The 20,557-nt window shown below is 40.2% G+C and overlaps 1 protein-coding gene across 3 annotated transcripts in view; it reads right to left on the minus strand.

Moving 5' to 3' along the window:
* PAK3 (p21 (RAC1) activated kinase 3) overlaps positions 1-20,557 on the minus strand; it is a 247,733-nt gene that overhangs the window by 53,446 nt on the left and 173,730 nt on the right. For all 3 annotated transcript variants that reach the window (XM_088482922.1, XM_088482920.1, XM_088482921.1), the window contains exon 3: positions 17,191-17,291. In XM_088482922.1, coding sequence (XP_088339048.1) covers positions 17,191-17,291 — 101 coding nt within the window. The remainder of the gene's footprint in view (positions 1-17,190; positions 17,292-20,557) is intronic.

A 20,557-nucleotide genomic window follows, 5' to 3' on the forward strand; every position in this document is an offset into this window, starting at 1 on the left:
ATTGTGGATTCAATTACACAATCGTCCCTTTAGCCCAGATTTACAGAGACATTACCAGGTTTTAGGGATAGTTACAGTGATATATTTGTTTTGCTATGGTCTCCTGTTCTTAATGCTGACCTATTGCCTAGTAGTGCTGCCACTCTGTATGCAATGCTCACTATCTGCTCTTATAAGGCATGTTATAATGCATTACTGGACTTTGGGCCTGATTCAGAGGGGCCGCTTTTTTTTTTTTTTCACCCGGCCTCCTGGCTGCTCGCTAAGCTGTGGGTGACCACCCACAGCTTTTGCGATCGGCCAGGTGATGGCCGCGATGTTCGCAACCATCTGGCTTGCGACGAGACCCTTGTGGTAGGGTCTCGTTCCCGCAAGCCCCAGTGAGATTCCTGCTCTAATAGAACAGGAAGCTCACTACTGACATCACGAGTGATGTCAGTAGGGACACCCACAAACGGCAGACGTTCCTTCAGCAACGCCTCTGTTTGACCAGCCACCTCCCCTCCCTGCCTACAAAACAGGGCGAGCTGTCGATCAGCATCGGCAGCTGCCCCGTTTGTAGCGAGCCCTGGAGCGAGTGAATATCTCACTCGCTCCGGGGCTCTCACGTGCGCAGTGCCCCACCATTGACTCATTTGCGAGCGCATAGCGCTGAATCAGGCCCTTTGTTTTTAGATATGTGTGGAATAATAATGCTTTATCCTTGTACACAAAGAGAACCAAAGGGGGGACATTCATCAAAAATTCTAAAGAGGACAAGTGAAGGTGTTGTCCATAGGAACCAATCAGATTACAGCAATCGTTTATTTAGGACATTCAATAAAACCTCTTCCCCTGCATATTCTATGTTATACATCCTGTCCCTTATCGCATGCATAGCGGCATTTATTAACACCGTATGCATGAATAATTATGCTCAGGATAGCTATTCCGATTAGAGCTGATCCTTCTTCGTCCCTACCGCAAGCCTCAAGGGGATGAAGAGGGATTTTACGGATCTCTCTCTCTGGGGATTTCTGTGAAAAGAAGTCCGTAGGTTATAGGCGACACCTTTATAGATGGTGTTGCCTATTGGGCACCAGCTCCTGAAATTTTGCTTTCGGGAGCTTGATACATCTGAGGATTGTGGAGAACTTCCGAAAAAATGCAGTTTTCAGAGGTTTGACCACATTTTAGTGCTTACTACATTCCTCCCTTAATCATACTTGACAACTGTCCCTGAAGGACCAGGAGAGTCCCGAATTTGGGAGGGCTCTACCAGCCTCCCAACAGTTAGCCATTCTCCTGGTACCGCCTGTTTCCTGACTGAAGAAGGTGTTGGGGATATTGGATGACATGATATTCATTGTATTGCGTCATCCTAGCTCCACCTCCTCTCATTGTAAAATATTGCAAATTGCAGTTCTGAACAGCAGAGGCAGCCATGCACACTACTATAATATGCCAAAAACCGTGGCTTTAAACAGCGTAGGCGGGGGCCACAATGTCAAGAATATAACCCCTCACCCATCAGATTGGAACTCTCCCGGAGGGGGACAACAGAAAGTTGGCAAGTATGGCCTTAATGTTAAATAACTTTTTACTCCTATGTTAAAAGGTATATACAGATGTGTCCACATACACCTATACTTTTTGCCCCATATGGTGCGATTTCTGTGCTGTGCACTTTTTCCTCAATTTTGCTGCTTTTTCCTCAATTTTGCATCTTAGTTCACATCCAGTGTACTAGGTACTTTCGATTAGTATGTTTGTAGCAAAAGAATTAGCATAAAGTCCCAGATAAAGCATAATGATGCATGGCGTAGGTCACTCGTATTGGACCTGTTTTTTTCCTATTTACACAGATTTCATACTTTTTATACTTTGCGTGTTTATAGTGTACTAGGTATTTAGGATTAGTATGTTTGTAGCAAAGGAATAGGTATAAAGTCACAGATTAAGCATAACGATTCATGGTGCGGGTCACTCGCATCGGTCTGGTCTTTTGCCTTTTTACCCTAGATAGTGTACTTTTTCCTCAATGTTGATACTTTTTTCTCCATTGTGCAACTTGTTTCTCAATTTTACGTCTTAGTTCACTTATAGTGTACTAGGTACTTAGGTTTAGTGTTCTGGTGCGGCTAATTTATAAAGGGGTCTATAAACTAAGCCTTGGGTGGAGATAAAGTAAACTGAGAAAAAGTACCAACCAACCAGCTCCTGTCATTTTTCAAACACAGCCTGTGACATTGCAGCTTGGAGCTGATTGGCTGGTACTTTATCTCCACTCACTTTATCTCCATCCAAGGCTTAGTAAATAGACGCCAAAGTCTGTGGTGTGCTAAAAGGGGTTAATTGGCATGAATTAAAGATAGGGGTATGTGGACACCTCTGTATTATTTAAGATAACTTAAATTATTGTCATTTGCATTCCTGCAACCATATGGTGGACAATTAAGCATATATCAAAGTTGTTTTTAATGCCTCTACTTGTGGGTTGGAGAGTTCAGCTGACATTTATCAGGTTTCAAAATATAATAGTTTTTGCTCTTATATCTCTTTCCTAGTCACTAAAAAGAAGTTAGCGTGCAGCGCCATTACTGTTATGCTGGCTACACACTGGGCGAGCTATCGTCTATTCAATAGTACGACCGATATACCGCGAGTGGGTTGGCGGGTGTGTATCCCCCATATATGTCTGTGAATGACGTACTTCTCAGACGTATCGCGTCGGCTGTGCAGTACAACCAATGTCCAATATATCTGCAGCTATAACGGCGCATCTGGCTGTGTGTACGGGCAAATTCAAATGCACCGTCCAGCTCTGACGTCAGTACGACATATTGAGCAACCGATCGGTAAGTGTGTATACTAACCTGACGTCCAGTCGGTTTTCAAGTTGGCCTTCTGTAGTGTGTACCCAGCTTCATACTAAATCCACATGGATGTTTGTGTCAGTAATGTAGAAGCAATTGTGAAGAGTTATATGTGAGGTAAATATTTGCCTTTTCATTCACGCTCCAATACTGCCACCTCACAGACAGACAAAGCCGGTTATTTTCACGTTATTCAAACAATGTTTCTGTATTGTACGAGATGCTTAACTTAAGGGGGTGGGGGGGGGGGGTGTAAATGTTTTACTAGCTTCAAACATACCATTAAAGCGGCCACATAATAATTTCCCCCCTTGGTACAGAGGGCCTGATTCAGCAGATGTTCGGGAATCTGCGCAGGCGCCAGAACCGTTGTGCGCATGTGCAGAACGGGTCTGCGAGACCGCACGTAAACTGGCAGCAGACTCTCAGTGATTGACAGTCTGTTGCTGTTTGGGGGCGTGGAGGGGGCGGCGATGTCCATCATTTTCCAAAACAAAGGTGTGTCGCCGTCGTTGCGGTGGAGGGAAGAAGCCAGGATCTCCGTCGGCTGACGAGTATTTCCTGGCCTCTTCCTCTAAACTGCGGCGGCGGGCTGCGAGACCCTATGGGTCACCGCAGCCAGCCAATGGTACGCAGATTATCTGATGATGCGTTGGACAACGCAGCTTGGATACGCAATGCACAGGAGGTGTGATGCCTATTGCTGCATTACCACATCTGCAAGGATCGCAATTGCAAAGCTGCCTGCATGCATACATCATATATCTATAGCCTGCGTGCATACATCATATATCTATAGCCTGTGTGCATACATCATATATCTATAGCCTGTGTGCAAACATCATATATCTATAGCCTGTGTGCAGCTTTGCAATTACGATCCTTGCAGAATCAGGCCCTGAGTGTAGAGAAGCTGATGTCTTTTATACCATAAGGCAGCAGAATAAGGAAACTAAACACTGATACAATGTTCCTGACATCAAAGTGATTATAAAGGGTGAATAGATGGCATAACAAACTTCTCCCATGGTGCCGCAGTGTTAGGTAACCACCCAAACAGTATTTACACCAAACCAAACATTAGTAGTAGTTTAGGAAAAATTATGGTAATACTTTAACAGTTACCGTCAATTTGTGCACACTCAGTGTAACATTAGATATCAATGTAATTTACCTAGCACACATGTGGAATGTAAAGTATAAAATGATATATGGAAAACTTAAAAGGACACTATTAAGAATATTGTGTTACATTTAAACTTGTTTAAAAATACTGTAGAGCATATAATTGTTATACCTTCTCTACATAGAAAAAAAATTGCAGAAACTTTTATTGCTGAAATAAATGCTGGTTGATATATATATATTTTTCCACTGTACTATAATACATAGCTGCCAACTTTACAGACCTCCTCTGGGATATGCTGAGGGGAGCACTGCTAAGTGGATGCGGTCAGAATCCCAACGACTGGGATTACGGTGCTCAGAATGCTGACGCCGGATTCCCGACACTTATCAGAATACCGGTGGCCGGCATTCCAACCGCCGGGATCCCGAAGATAAGTACAGGGGTAAGGGGTAGGGTTAGACACTAGGGGTGGGTTAGGCTGTTTTGATAGGTTTAGGCTGTGGGGATGGAGGGTTAGGTTAGGCTTACTCACCTCTAGGCATCTGGCTTACAACCTGGTCAGGATCCCGAGCGCCGGCATCCCGTTCCCATCCCATGCTAAGCAGTGAATGAATGGGACATAAGTGAACAACCTGTATATAATATCCCGTCCACAACTGCGCCATCACATGGAGGTAGGTGGAACGTTATTATGTTAATCATGTCATCATGTCACAGTGTGATGTTGGTAATTGTGTCGGATCCACCTACTACTACTTTCTGGCCAGGTTTCAGGGGCACTACCCTCTATTTCATGAGTCTCCAGCACTTTCTAGGCAAATGGGTATGGGATGCCGGCGATTGGGATCCCCACGGTCATAATCCTGACACTGACATCCCGACAGGGTTAGGATACCGACACCTGTCAGTAGGTAACCTAACCCTCCCCCTCTCCCTACCCTATCCTAAGCCTCCCTCCCCTGTACCTAAACCTAACCTTCCCCCCTAGTGCCTTGACCTTGCCTCCCCCTCCCCTCCCCACACCTTAATCCTCCCACTAGTGCCTATCCACAACCCCTAACACTCCCCCCAACCCCGCTACTTATCTTTGGGCTTAAGGCAGTTGGGATGCTGGCGCCGGGATTCTGACAGGTGTCGGGATTCTGCCGCCGGCATTCTGACTGCCGGAATCCCCGTGGTCGGCATATTGACCATATCCGCTTTCTAGGAGTCAGCAAGTATGCTTTAGTAATGTCTTTCCTCTTTTCACTGTTCTGCAAAACTATAGGTATATTATTGCTAATTATAAATAACACTGTCTATATTGTAGCTGAGAAAGTGTGCAGAAAACCCTTTAGGTGACAATAGCTAGACCAACTTACATTTCAAAGATCTTAGAACAAACAAACAGGTTCATTCATGATGCACAAAATTAGCACTGCAAAGTGTAAAGGCTGTATTTTCCCTGTTGCAAATGATTACATGTCTGCTGCTCCAAGATGTACTGTATGCTGCTGCACACATACCGAGGCTTTATGGGTTATGGGCAACAATATAATTGAAATTTTGCACTGGTCTGCATAATGACATTACATACTAGCCTACTGAGATTTTGTTGTACGCAGGGTATAATAAAATGAGGGTCATTGGGTGGCAGTAGGGGAAGCTTGGAGGTACAGTACTCCCTGATTACACTGCAGTATGTTTACAATGTGCAAAATGTTCACTTTTTAATACATACTTTCTGACTTTCTGATGGTCCACACCCCAGAGATCCAGAGAGGAAGGTCCACATGGAAGGTGTGGGGACCATAGTGACAAGAATAATGATATCATGGACCAACCCCACATTGTACAATGGAGTGATTCATTGAGCAGGGCTAAACTGAAGCAAATTGTGTCATCAAGCCCCTAGACCACCCACTTCACCAGTGGAGTGAGCGTGGTTGACCCCTCCAGAAGTGTGTAAGAACTCCACAAAATGTATGTACGTATTCATGTCACCTCAGAGGCCCAGATTGTGAAAATGCAGGCAACTATCAGCAAGTATCCTAAAGCTAATCCTAACCCACCCCTTTCGCAGCCAAAACCACCCCCCCAGCAGCCTAACCCTAACCATCCCCCTCGGTAGCCTGACCCTAACCATCCTCCCTGCAGCCTAACCCTAACCGTCCCCTTCGGCAGCCTAACCCTAACCCTACCCTCCTGCAGACCGTGAAAATGCACCCAATTATCGGTAAGTATTCTGAGGCTGTGAAAATGCAGCAATTATTGGTAAGTATTCTAAGGCTAATCCCAACCAACCCCTTCCGCAGCCTAACCCTAACCACCCCCTCCCCCCCCCCCCGGCAGCCTAACCATCTCCTTTGGTAGCCTAACCCTAACTGTCCTCCCTGCAGCCTAACCCTAACCATCCTCCCCTGCAGCCTAAGCCTAACTATCCCCTTCGGCAGCCTAACCCTCCCCTCCCGCAGACTGTGAAAATGCAGGCAATTATTGGTAAGTATTCTAAGGCTAATCCTAACCCACCCCTTTCCGCAGCCTAACCCTAACCACCACCCCCGGGCAGACTAAACCATCTCCTTTGCTAGCCTAACCCTAACTGTCCTCCCTGCAGCCTAATTCTAACCGTCCCCTTCGGCAGCCTAACCCTAACCCTACCCTCCTGCAGACCGTGAAAATGCACCCAATTATCGGTAAGTATTCTGAGGCTGTGAAAATGCAGCAATTATTGGTAAGTATTCTAAGGCTGTGAAAATGCAGGCAATTATTGATAAGTATTCTAAGGCTAATCCTAAGCCACCTCTTCCGCAGGCTAACCACCTCCACCCCCCCTCCCCCTGGGCAGCCTAACCATCTTCTTCAGTAGCATAACCCTAACTGTCCTCCCTGCAGCCTAACCCTAACCGTCTCCTTTGGCAACCTAACCCTTACCCTCCTCTCCGGCAGATTACCATAACCCTCCCCTCCCACAGCCTAACCCTAACCGTCCCCTTCGGCAGCCTAACTCTAACCGTCCTCCCCTGCAGCCTAACCCTGACCTTCCCCTCCCGCAGCCTAACCCTAAATCTCCCCCTAATACTTACCATTTGAAGTTGTCTGCATTGTGACCCATCGAGATCCCACAGCAGGTTTAGTGAGCATCAGGATTCTGACTGTTGGGATGCCATCTACATTCCTATTATTATCCTTAGTTATCATATTAACTAAATGATGAGAGAGCAGTCCTCATATGGATGTACACAGTGCCTCAACCTAAATGTATTACATGTGCATTGCATGTTTGGTATAGAATACACTATGATTGTGCAGATGCACGTTTGGACCCATTGTATCCTGTGTGAAAAGAGAGGTGCAATGGTATAAAAATTGTTGTTATTTTGGGATGTGCCAATCGTGACAGAGAAAAACACTGCTTTAAGATTTAGTTTCTGTGACACTGATAACGTCATTTCTGTGTACCCTGAGTTAACTGGAAATTAAATGTTTATCTCATTAAGAACCAATTCTACAGGGTTGTATTGAACAGCTGATTCTCAAGGCCAGGTACCCATTCATTTTGAGTTTGTATTTTTAATAAAAACATGAGCTGTGTTTGTTACTAGTCCTTGGGTCTCACATTAGATTTTGTCATGGTAAACTTGTCTAGTTAGAATAAGATGTGTTCTGAAAGCTGGAACACAAACGGAATGCTACTGCACCACTTATAGCAGCATGACACTAGAAAAAAAAAGGTTTATAGTATCATAGCCACTGTATTTATGGTTACTTAAAAAGCAGTTAACACCAGTGAGTACACGGCCTAATACAACCCTTCAGGGAAGACTTACCTCACAAGAATTTTTAAACTACTTAATATCCAGATTGGTCAACTTTAAGGCAAAATTGGACTCTGGATTTACGTCAATATTGCAAACAATGAGTCACATTTGTCATCCACAGAGATGCGCTGAAACTGGAAAAGCAAAAATCTACTTTGCACCCCTGGTAATCAGCACTGAAGGGGAGCCAGGGAGGAGGCCACATAAGAGTAAAGTTGTCAACTACACTACAGATACATTTTTTTTTATAATGTAAGTGGAAGAGTTGTCAAGGCAGAAAGCTCCTTATTTCCCCCAACCTGGTACCTACAGGTCAAACAAGGTGCCTCCACAGAAGATCAGTGTGATCACCTGACAATAGCTCCCTACACTGCAGAAAACCCAAGGGAAAAGTCAAAGGATGGGAGAGTTACTTCCCCATCCTGGCTCCCATTAATTAATGGGCACCCAATTGAGAGAGAAGACTCCCCTCTTCCCAGTGATGTGATACCTTAGAAGTTATTGGTTGACCACCAGACAATATTACTGTGCACTACGGAAAACATGAAGTTTTTTACAGATTTTTTACAGATGGGGAGGGCACTAAATGTGCCCCTTCTTCCCCATATTGGCACAGAAACACATAGTGGCACCCTTGTTTGAAGGTCAAAAGTCAACTTTTTCGAACTATTTGACTCCAAAGAAGTTATTTTCTGATGATAAGTGTGATCACCAGCAATGATACCCAACCCGACACAAAACATTACACTTTCCAATATAGGTGGTGGGGATAGCCTTATGCCCTGATCGCCCCTGTCCTGGGTAAAAAAAAAAACGAAACAAGAAAAACCAAGGGTCCTTTGATTTAACGTGGTGAGTTTTCTCAGTTTTTAAAATGGGATGCCTTCCTGAGCTACCAAATAGTTCATAGAATTTATCTGCATTTAGTTTAAGGTGTTGAAAACCAGCAAAAAGTAAAACCTGAATGTGCATACACATTCACTTCATTTTTTAGTAATGTCAATAAAAGAAGAAAACTTTTTGGTATATTTTGGGTAGATTTTATTTGCCTTACGAGAAGGTACAGTATAAACAAAGTAAAATTCTGAAAAGTATAGTCTTTGTGGGTACTGCATAAAAAAAATAAATCAGATTTTAATGTTGAATTGCGACCAGCAGAAAAAGGGTCTCAACAAAGGGGCAAGAAAAGCCTCGACAGTAAAGGTGTTAAAAACATAAAACACAAAAACATGATAGTGTCCCATTAAGTTCTATAATCATCCTGTAATGTACTTCTAGACCATGGACAGTTTACCTTCAGCTAAACTAAAGTTCACAGAGTACTCTGTCAGTTATTAGAAAGTTATACTGGTGTTTGGGATTCAGCTATTGCCAGAGAGCTGCAGATCAGATGTCTACGTACAGAATACTTGACTACTCTCCTGGAAGGTACGGGAGACAAATGATTTGTTTGGTAGTCCCCAAGACAACGGGAAGAGTGGGTTGGGTGGATCACCTGCATGCTGCCAACTTTCTAGTGAAGTGGGCAAGATGGGGATATAATAAAAGGAATTGTGGGTTTGATTGAAGGGGACGGGGCCAATATGATGTGATTTGCATAATTTTAGCTCCAGCCCCTCACCAAAGACCCGCAATTTCTTGCCATTTTGCCTCCAATGTGGCTTTTCGCATCTCCTCCCTGGGCTTCTTCCATAGAGGAGAATAGTAAAGTCAGCAAATATAATGTACAGTCTGGATCTAGGCCGGTTAATGTGTTATTTGTGCTATTTTAATGTTCATGTCCTAGTATATTTATATTATAAAACTTATTTTCCAAAAACTAAAACCCCGGAGACATGCTTCTAAGCACAGTCAGCAAAATGTGGAGTGGGACATGTCCTCGTCTCCAAATCATACTAAAATATTAGTTAGTTCAAGCAGAGAGGTGTGTTCAGCATGCAATGGTCAGTTGTGTCATGTAAAGCTAAATAAAAAATCAAACTCAGGAGCCCATGCAGTTTTTTCCCCCCAATTGTGGTTCTACACAAACCTAATAGCAAACACAGAACACAGCCAAGGTGAGGTGATAACAGGGGATTACAGGGGGCGTATATGAAGTATATGTCACCAAAAGGAGCAGACAGCTATTATGGTAACTGGTGTATTCATTTACATAGGAAAAATAATCATACAGTGTTAGAAATCCCAATGGCACTTCCAAACTTTCCAGAAAGAGAGAAAAGTGAGAGAGAAGGACAAAGTGGTCAATAAGGCAAACTGTTTAAAATAAACTGTCCCTCAAAGGCACTTTAACATCAAAAGGCTCATTTATAATGCTCCTGTCGTCTACACACGGGCAGGTAGCCATTTTGTGAGCTTAACCAATATCATGAGAATGCATTCAAACAATTCAATAGGGACCAGGTACAGCACCAAGGTACTTTCTCATGTCACGGGATCCTAGTGAATGCACCGACTGCATTCTTATGAACATTGGCTCAGCACACAAATTGGTTGCTTTCCCTATGAGTAGGTGAGAGGTGGGTCATTCCGTGTCATATCAACAAACCGATTTTACCTCACGAACTCAGATTTTGTTAAAATTTGGTATATGGAAAGTATATATGTAGTCTAAGAAAAATACTAAATATTATTTAAATATATCATGTCGTTTCCAAAATATGGCTATGTATGGTTTTAAAAAAATCTATAAAAAACGCACAACCAACATATTTTCAAATCGCCATAGCAGCTCTCCTAAGTAAGCTAGAGAGGTGGAAGTGGTGTAATTTACTGTGTTTTTATGCCCTTTCCTATGACATACAACAAAATAGGCTTTGTGAGGAAAAACTTTTTCCAAATTCAAACTGAAATTTTTGATCATGATTATCTCAAAAAGTGCATCGACAAAAAAGTAAAAAAAAATTCAGGAAATCATCTATACTAATGTTACATGTTTTTCACAATTTAAAAGTGAGAGGATAATGGGTGCATAGTTAAAAATAATTTTAAAGCAAGGTAGTTTATTCAAAAAGGCCAGGTGTATTACAAATAGTAATGGGTAATAATAGATTTGAATGCTTCATTAGTTTAATTATATAATTGAAGGTGAATAGAAATACTTGACATTGTATTAGTCAATCAACAATGTTAGCTGAAGATAGTTTGACAATGCCTCAGTGGTTTTTAAAGTGTCATCAGGAGACATGACAAAAATTCTTCCAGTTGGAGTTATAGGGTCAACTTTGCATAAGACATCTATTAGAGGTATCCATAGTACATCAGGCTTCCTTGGATAGAAGAATAATGGTCCAGCTGGATGAAGGAAGGCCACTTTTAATTCATCTTCAACTTCATTCTTGTCCATCACATAAGCAAGCCACCATTTCTTGTTATACACAACGGATATATAGCCATTTATTTGTATCAACTGGAGTTTGTCTAGAGATTTTATAATGAATACTGTAGATGATGTTGTAGCCTTAGAAAAGGTTTTCACAGATATTTTTTATGTACTTGAATCAACAGGTATAAAAGCATGATACTGTTGTGTTCCCTGAATAGTTACTGACTGGCTGAAATGATCATTCAAAAATTTTTCAGACTCAATATAGTCTTATTGCGTTGTGAACGTCAAATTAATTCCAGATATATTTTCTACTGCACATTCATAAAGTTGGAGAGATATGAGGATTTGGTTTTCCTATGGACGTTGTAGGCTGTTTCTAGCTGCTAGTCTCTTGACTGAGCCGCCAACTCCATCACAGGGGACTTACTCATGCGCTGTGGCCGAAAAATGCCAATCGGCCTCAACATCGAAGTCTAGCTTGTGACAACACAAGTTTGTGAAGTTTTTCTTGCACAGACATGCTACAAACTGTCCTGCAATACTGAGCATGATTCCTGACCATTGATTCATGAGAACAATGATTCATGAAAATGATTCATATACAATGCATTAACATTATTGAAGATCATTATTTATTTTCTTGCAAGCATTATTCATTTTTTTTGTTAATAAAGTCATATAGGATCTTTTATAATTATTACTACATTATTTGAATTTTTGTAAATTCTCTTAATTACTTTTTGACAATCTCTACATGTGAGAATATATAATATCTATATTATATATTCTCACATGTAGATATTGACAAAAATTAATTAAGAGAATTTACATTTAATTAAAATATTGAGTGTTAGGCCGGGTACACACGTAAAGATTTTCTGTCCAACCAACCAACTAGTTGATTGGTTGGAATGAAAATCTGGTAATGTATGAAAGTGAATGACAATCAGAAATTTGCTCCCAAACGCCGGAAAATGGACAAAAACTGTTGTTTGAACAAATTGTTTAGATCAAACATTTAACAAACTTGTCTGAACGACCATTTTCATCTGTTTTCTGGCACTTAGGAGCAAATTGCTGATCATCATTTACTCCCATACGTTACCAGATTTTCATTCCAACCAATCAACTAGTTGGATGGTTGGACAGAAAATATTTACGTGTGTACCCAGCCTGAGGCTAATTTTAGCTGTTCCACCATAAAATTGGATTTAAAAGTAGGCCCTGATTTTTTAAACATAGTGCCTAATCCTGTATAAAATTATTTTTAACTATGAGCCCATTACCCTCCCACTTCTAAATTTTGAAAAACATTTAACATTAATATAGACTATTTCCAGAAATGTTTTGAAGTTTTTTGTTGACGTACTTTTTGAGATAATAATGATCAAAAATTTCAGTTTGAATTTGGAAAAAGTTTTTCCTCACAAAGCCTATTATTATATATCATATGAAAGGGCATAAACAACACAGTAAAATGACACCAATCCCACCTCTCTAGCTTAATTAGGAGAGCTGCTATGGCGATTTGAAAATATGCTGGTTGTGCATTTTTTACATATTTTGGAAACGATATGAGATATTTAAATAAAATTGTGTATTTTTCTTAGAGTACATATTTACTCTCCATATACCAAATTTGAACAAAATCTGAGCTGGTGAGGTATAATTTTAATAAAAAGTGTGTTGATTTGACACAGAATGGCCCAGGTACGCTTTGTAATAGTAATACAAATAGAATTGAATGGCTGAAATCCATAGCAACCAATCAACCTTGAGCTTTATTTAGTATCAAGAAAATGAAATCAATGCACAAAAACAGGGTATCTAATTGGATGCTATGCTTTATGACACATTTGTGATATTTATAGCAAGTTAATAACCAATGAGGACAATTCAATGAGGTTCCATAGTGGTCTCATGGGTTAATTCTCCATGTGATATTTATAGTGGGTTAATGATCTTGGATCATTTTTGCTATGTAAGTGTAATTGTCTTTTTTGCCCATAAACATAAAGCACAAGACTATTTACGGAACCTTGGGGCTAACTGAATTTCTCCCAATGTGTCTAGAGCCCGGAAAAGGAAAGAAGACACTTTTACAATCAATAATAATTTCATATATCTACAGATGTTAACAGCAATATAAAACAAGAGTAAATACAGGGTAAATACAAAAATAAGGCTTAATGATTTCATATGAACGAAAATCTTGATTCAACAGAAAATCAAGTCACTTGTTTTAGCCTTACCATACTTACCATCAAATTATTACTTTTAAGAAAAAAGCTGGCGCTAATTGAATGATAAAAATTTAAAATTAATAAATATAAATTTATAACACTTCAGCTGTAAAGAATCAGTGTGCTTGTGGTTGCACACAAACAAACACCTCTAAACCAGGTGTTCCACAATACCAACAGAAAAAAAAATCCTTGCGCTAATTGAAATGATTGAAAATTAAAAAATAAAAAACACATTTATTATCACAAATACATTAGAATAAATTTAATTGACCGGTCAGTAATCTAAAATGGCACATATACAGTACATCAATCTCCCAATAATATGGATAACAATTAGTTTGTTTAAAAAAACAATATAACCTTACAACTACATTAATAATATTTGGATCCTGAGGTTATATTGTTTTTTAAACAAACTAATTGTTATCCATATTATTGGGAGATTGATGTATATGTGCCATTTTAGATTATTGACCGGTCAATGAAATTTATTCGAATGTATTTGTGATAATAAATGTGTTTATTTATTTTTACATTTTTGACACTTTCTGTACTAGTTTATTTATCAATTAGCGCAAGATTTTTTTTTCTGTTGTCATCAAATTATTACAACTAGTACTTTGCAGAGAACTGTGATTCCACTGACCGCATACTAAGGAGCTGCCTGTAGTAACAGTAAGGCACCTAAACAACACTTAAAACACTATGGTAAAGCTTATTCTCTGCTATATTACTGTTCGACTATTCATACTGTAGGGTATGAAGTTATTATGTCGACATTATCTAAATAGTCTGAATGTGACATACAGAACGTAGACACTGCAAATGCTGACATGGTCATTATGTTGACAGTGTAAATGGCAACAATTATAATGTCGACAGTGCAGGTTATCAATAGGTTTAGGTTGCGGTTAGGGCTCTAATACAGTACAAACACCAATTGTGTCGATATTATGGCCATATTGGCATTGTGTATGTCGATATGTCACATGCCGACATACTGAGTGTTGACATGCAGACCATGCTGACATTCTGAATGTCAACATTTCATACCACACCTGAATATATAGCTCAGTGCTTCCCAACTTCCCACACTCATACTTTGCTGGGTCCCCACTGAATGCTTCCATAACTCGTATGTACCCACTATATATATATATATATTTTTTTTTTTAAATTAAACACTGCCCACTGTTTGCAGTAACGTGAGGGAGACTGCGGACATGATAATAGTACTTTATATATCTATTTATTTTTTCATTACACATTTGTCTTTTGGATTCCATTTAATTAAATTAGTAAACAAATTATCAGTTAGGACAAAAATACTTCAGTCTGTATTATCCACTACAACATAATGATTCACTTAACACTTCTTAAAATTTTACTTTGTAAAGAACTACAAAATTAATGTCAATTTAATGTAACAATACATTTATAGCTCTATAATCTACAATATGAAGCATGTGGCAAAATTTTTCAAACTAAGGGGGTAATTCAATTAGTGAAGCGAAGGAGAGAGAACACCTAGCGCATATAACACCCTAGTTAATCAGATAATAGATAAATGAGTGGTGCTAGTTAATTATTCAATCAGTCAATATACATATGTATTGCAGCCCCACAAAGGGTGTCTTCTGCAATATAATCAATAGATATCATAAAAAATAATTAAGGATATTCCCAAAGAAATAAATACATACAAGATAAATATATAAAAATAGATTTATTTTATTTAAGATATTGAAAGTTAATGAAGACTGAAATATCTTAAATAAAATAAATCTATTTTTATATATTTATCTTGTATGTATTTATTTCTTTGGGAATATCCTTAATTATTTTTATGATATCTATTGATTATATTGCAGAAGACACCCTTTGTGGGGCTGCAATACATATGTATATTGACTGTATATTGACTGATTGAATAATTAACTAGCACCACTCATTTATCTATTATCTGATTAACTAGGGTGTTATATGCACTAGGTGTTCTCTCTCCTTCGCTTCACCACATGTATGTTCACATATGAGTGAGGTTTTGTAGTGCCCTCACTTACGCCAAGCTGCAATAACCCTAATCAAATAATAGTGGATTAGCGCATCCCTTCCCCCCTTTTCATATACGGTAATTCAATTAGGCCCGCCGTTAATTACCCATGCAGAGAAATGCTATTCAATTAAAAAGCATTTTGCCTGCGTGGTAAGCCAGTGGTTAACGCACGCTAACCAATTGATTCCGCATAAAGTGAGGAATCAATAGGTTTCCCTGCACGTTACCCCAATCAGTTGTCTTTTCTTGTAGACTTTTCCTTACAGCTACTGAAGGAGCTCGGAAAGGAGCCCACACCTGCGATGTGCTCGGAGTGAAGTGGCCGCATCAGCAGTCTCTACACTCCTGTGCCAGGAATCCTGGGTTTCTCCTCACTCCTGTGTCAGGACTCCTGGGTTTCTCCTCACTCCTGTCCCGGGACTCCTGTGTATCTCCTCACTCCTGTGCCAGGACTCCTGGGTATCTCCTCACTCTTGTGCTGGGACTCCTGGGTTTCTCCTCACTCCTGTGCCGGGACTCCTGGATTTCTCCTCAATCCTGTGCTAGGAATCCTGGGTTTCTCTTCACTCCTGTGCTGGGACTCCTGGGTATCTTCGCTCCTGTGCTGGGACTCCTGGGTTTCTTCTCACTCCTGTGCTGGGAATCCTGGGTATCTTCGCTCCTGTGCTGGGACTCCTGGGTTTTTCCTCACTTCTGTGCCAGAACTCCTGGGTTTCTCTTCACTCTTGTGCCAGGAATCCTGGGTTCCTCCTCATTCCTGTGCCGGCACTTCTGGGTTTCTCCTCACTCCTGTGCCGGGACTCCTGGGTTCCGGAGGAACCCTCTACCGGTAAATTCTGCAACATGTAGCCTATAGGTTACAGCGACTAACGCCATCTCCAGATTGCATTAGCTGCAGGGGCTTGGTAAATCTGACAGCTTCACAACCCCTATAAAAACCTATGGCGGTTGCGGCTGCTGTCGGAAATGGAGGGACTGCAGATGATATCAGAGATATCTGCTGCGATCCCTCCATAGTACAGCTGGAGGATACTTAATATTTGTGGGTATCCCGCGAAAACAGGTATTTTGGTGACTATGCTGCAAAATATTTAATGATAAATAGACCCTAAATGTTCAACAAGCAAAATGGCTGACATTACTATACATAGGTGACAGATACACTTTAAATGATGATTCACTTTTATGGGTTCTTTTATAAGTAATATATAGCTTTATTATGGGGCATTTGGAACTGTTAGTGAACTGAAATCAACAAAACTTTTTTTTTTACTGACAAATCATATTAGAAAAGGGAGAAAACATCAGCTTGTCAAATGGAAGTGAGGAAATTAATTTCTATGTATAACTAAGTCAACCAAAACAATTTCCATAAATATTCTGTTTGAAGAAAATAAACATGCTTTGTTTCCAGCTAGATCTGAGGGATAACTGGACTCAAAAACAACTTAATGAGATAAAAAATAAATTGAATATATAAATGGTTTAATAGGCTACATATGACTGAATACATAATGGAAGACAACATTTTCATACTGGAGTAGTAATCTGTGAGAGGAACAAAAGGCAGCTAAAGCCACATGATAAATCGACAGTACTTTCACTGCTTACAATAAACCTGTCACCTCCACCGGCAGCAGCTATGCTGCTCTCTATTTTATTTACAATGCATTAAATGATCTTTCCCTAGACCAAAGCTGAGGAGAACGTCACATAAATGGAAAGCCTTGGTGGTTCTCCCAGACTTCTGATCGTGTGTATATCATGGCTACTCACAGTGAATTCCCCAGTAACAGCATCAAAGCCGACATGGATGGTATGCTCGAAGTCTGAGGGGAGGGAAATCTCCGGGCGTTCCTTTTCTTTCTTTTTGTTGGCTGGGGACAAAATAAAATAAAAAAAACAAATAAAATACACATTAGTTTACAAGCAGTTCTAATCCAGATATAGATTTGTTTAGTTTCATATTACTATTCTGATTTATTTATGTTATTTGCATTTATTTCTGTATTATGGAGCATACACACAGTCAGATTTGTCAGACTTGTCAGATTTGTCAGTTGAACGATTGAACGATTTGAACGATTTTACCAAAGTTTTGAACGATTTGAACGATTTTTGACTGCATTAAAATGAATGGAATCGTCCAAGTCTGACTGCAAACCCATCAGATGTCAGATATCGTTATCTGACAAACGGGAACGCGCATCGTTGATCGTCCATCGTTCAGGCATGTCAGATATGTCAGATTTTCCTTCAGATATGAACGACTGAACGATTTTTAAATCGTTATCGTTCATATCTGAAGGAAAAATCTGACCGTGTGTATGCACCATTAATGTGAAAAAGACTTCTTTGGGGCAGATGTACTAAACCTTGGGGAGAGATAAAGTGCAGAGAGATAAAGTACCAACCAATCAGTTCCTAAACTTAATTTTTCAAACACAGTGGTCTATTTACTAAGCCTTGGATGGAGAGAAAGTGAACGGAGATAAAGTACCAGCCAATCATCTCCTAACTGCCACAGGCTGTGTTTGAAAAAAAACAGTTAGGAGCTGAATGGCTGGGACTTTGTCTCCATTCAGTTTATCTCCATCCAAGGCTTAGTAAATAGACCCCTCAGTCTGTAAAGTGACAGTTAGGAGCTGATTGGTTGGTACTTTATCTTTATCCACTTTATCTCTCTCCAAGGCTTAGTACCTCTTCCATTGACTTACAGGACCTGAACATATGGAAACTTGAAGATTTTAAAGTTGAGGGCACTTAGGGGGTCATAGACATTACAAGAATAAAACTGTTACCCCCTGTGCTGCAGTTAGTGAGATTTCATTAAAGAGATGGTTGAATTTCAACAATGAACTGTCCATACTCACTGAACTGCTGTACGCATCAAAACAGATCGCACTGCGCTTCTTCTACATCCTGCGCTTCAGTTGTTTAAGTATTCCATGAATAACTGTATTCTAATGGAGCATACAGACGGTCAGATTTATCAGATCTGTCAGATGAACAATTTGAACGATTTTACCAAAGATTTGAACGATTTGAATGATTTTTGACTGCATTAAAATGAATGGAATCGTCCAAGTCTGACTGCAAACACATCAAATGTCAGATATCGTCATCTGACCATTGGGAACGCGCATCGTTCAAATCGTTCATCTGACAGATCTGACAGATATGTCAGATTTTCCTTCAGATATGAACGATTGAACGATTTTTTAAATCGTTATCGTTCAGATCTGAAGAAAAATCTGACCGTGTGTATGTTCCTATGTTCCATAACTCTTGCAAATCATTTCTTATTCAAATTGAACAGAGCCACACCTTCGCAGATAATGCAAATCAGACTATGGGGGAGGGAATTCAAATAGCCGCAGTGATTTACTGCGGGCTAATGGATGCCCCGATGCTGTTCAATTAGCCCCCAAGGCAACCCAGCAGGCTGCACCTAACGGGTATTTTTTTTCGGGTCTGACTCTGTTAAGACCCGAAAAGAAATCCCCGTTAAAGAGAGTGTTAACAGGGTTACGGCACCCATTAAAGCATAGGTCCGTGAACTTAACACGGATTCTATATGTTAAAGCCTGTTAAGACGTTAATTTAACAGGTGTTAAAAAGAGGCTGGGGTTAAAAAGGGGCTGAAATTGAATAGTCCCCGTTAAAGCCCTACCACCTTTTTTACCCCCTTTAAATAAACGGAAGTAATTGAATTCGACCCTGCATAAGGAGTCTATTTATGATAATGCGGTGACAGAAAATCTTCTCTCAACATGCAATTGAACAAGAACAGTTCTCAGGGGCTGCTGAGTGATGTTCAACTTCCCTGCGATAAAGTGGTATAATAAACAACATTCGCTTGGCCAGCTAGACTAGAATAGTGTAAAAACTGTAAAAAACAATATGAAATAAAAGAATAATATATTTATTAATTTTAAGGTAATTGAAATTAATTTTATTAAAACATTTTTTCCTTTACAGATTACCCTATTCATCAATCTGAGAGAATTACCATGTAAAATTCTTAAATAGGTTTCCCCATGCTTTGGTTAGGGAAGATGTCACTGTAGAGCCCTAGCAATGGCTAAAGGACAGTGGCTTATATGCAATAGGCGCAGTATGCCTGGTGCACATGGACCCCTGGGTCCAGAGGAGCCCGCACTGCACACCGTGCACCCGTTTGTTTAAATCTTACCTTTCTGGAGTCTTGCAGTGCAACGCAGCACATATCACTGGGAAAATGGTGCTGTGCCCCTTTACCTATATGTGCATGTGCAGTAGAAAAAGCACTGGGGAAATGGTATGACAGCCATTTTGGAGGAGACCTGCACATGCACAGTAGACACTGTCACAGCACCAGAGCAAAACACCCTTGCTCCAGCGTGTAGAGAGGAGGGCACCCAGAGAATGCCCTCTGCTCTCTTAATTCTCCCCTGCTAATGGTGCCAATAATTTAATACATTAAGCTGTTTGTGTGTATATAGTTCATCATTACTTAGTTTGGAATGTCCCTGGAAATGTGTAACACGGGTAAGAAAAGCCAGTATAATAAAAGGCATTATAGGAGGCCTGAAGACTACCTGCTATGAGGCTTTTGTGAAGTGGAAAAGGTTTTATGTCCTCCAACAGAGCAAGGAACTCCTCTCCATCTCTTTATCTCACTGCAATAGTCTGCCAAGTGTAATCTTGTGTCTGTACTGTAATGATGATCTCAGATTTCTGCTCTTCCAAAACTACAACCAATTTCCTTTGTACACTAATAAACCTTGGGTTAAATCTAGACACAAATTTGTAAATCAAGGCGCACCGTGCGTCCACAGCTGCTCTTATACAAATGACAAGCACTGGCTGGGTAAGTGACAAACACACTGCAGAGGCACCATCAGAGATCCTGAGATATACAGAACATATACAGTATTCTCTGTACCGGTGACTTTGGGGCTGGGATGCTCAAGGTCTCTGAACCATTGTGTCAGTAATTGTAACTCATGAAGATTTGCATGCTGTCTGTATACTCATTTCAGATATCTCAGACCAGGAGGGAAGCCAAACAAATATAAAGATATTGCACTTTTGTTACCAAATCTCTCATTGTGTGGCATAGTGAGGGTACTGTGGGGCATAATATTAATTCTGGGGGCAT

Source organism: Taudactylus pleione, unplaced genomic scaffold (assembly GCF_031769625.1).
Source record: "Taudactylus pleione unplaced genomic scaffold, aTauple2 ptg000296l, whole genome shotgun sequence".
Lineage (NCBI taxonomy): Eukaryota > Metazoa > Chordata > Amphibia > Anura > Myobatrachidae > Taudactylus > Taudactylus pleione.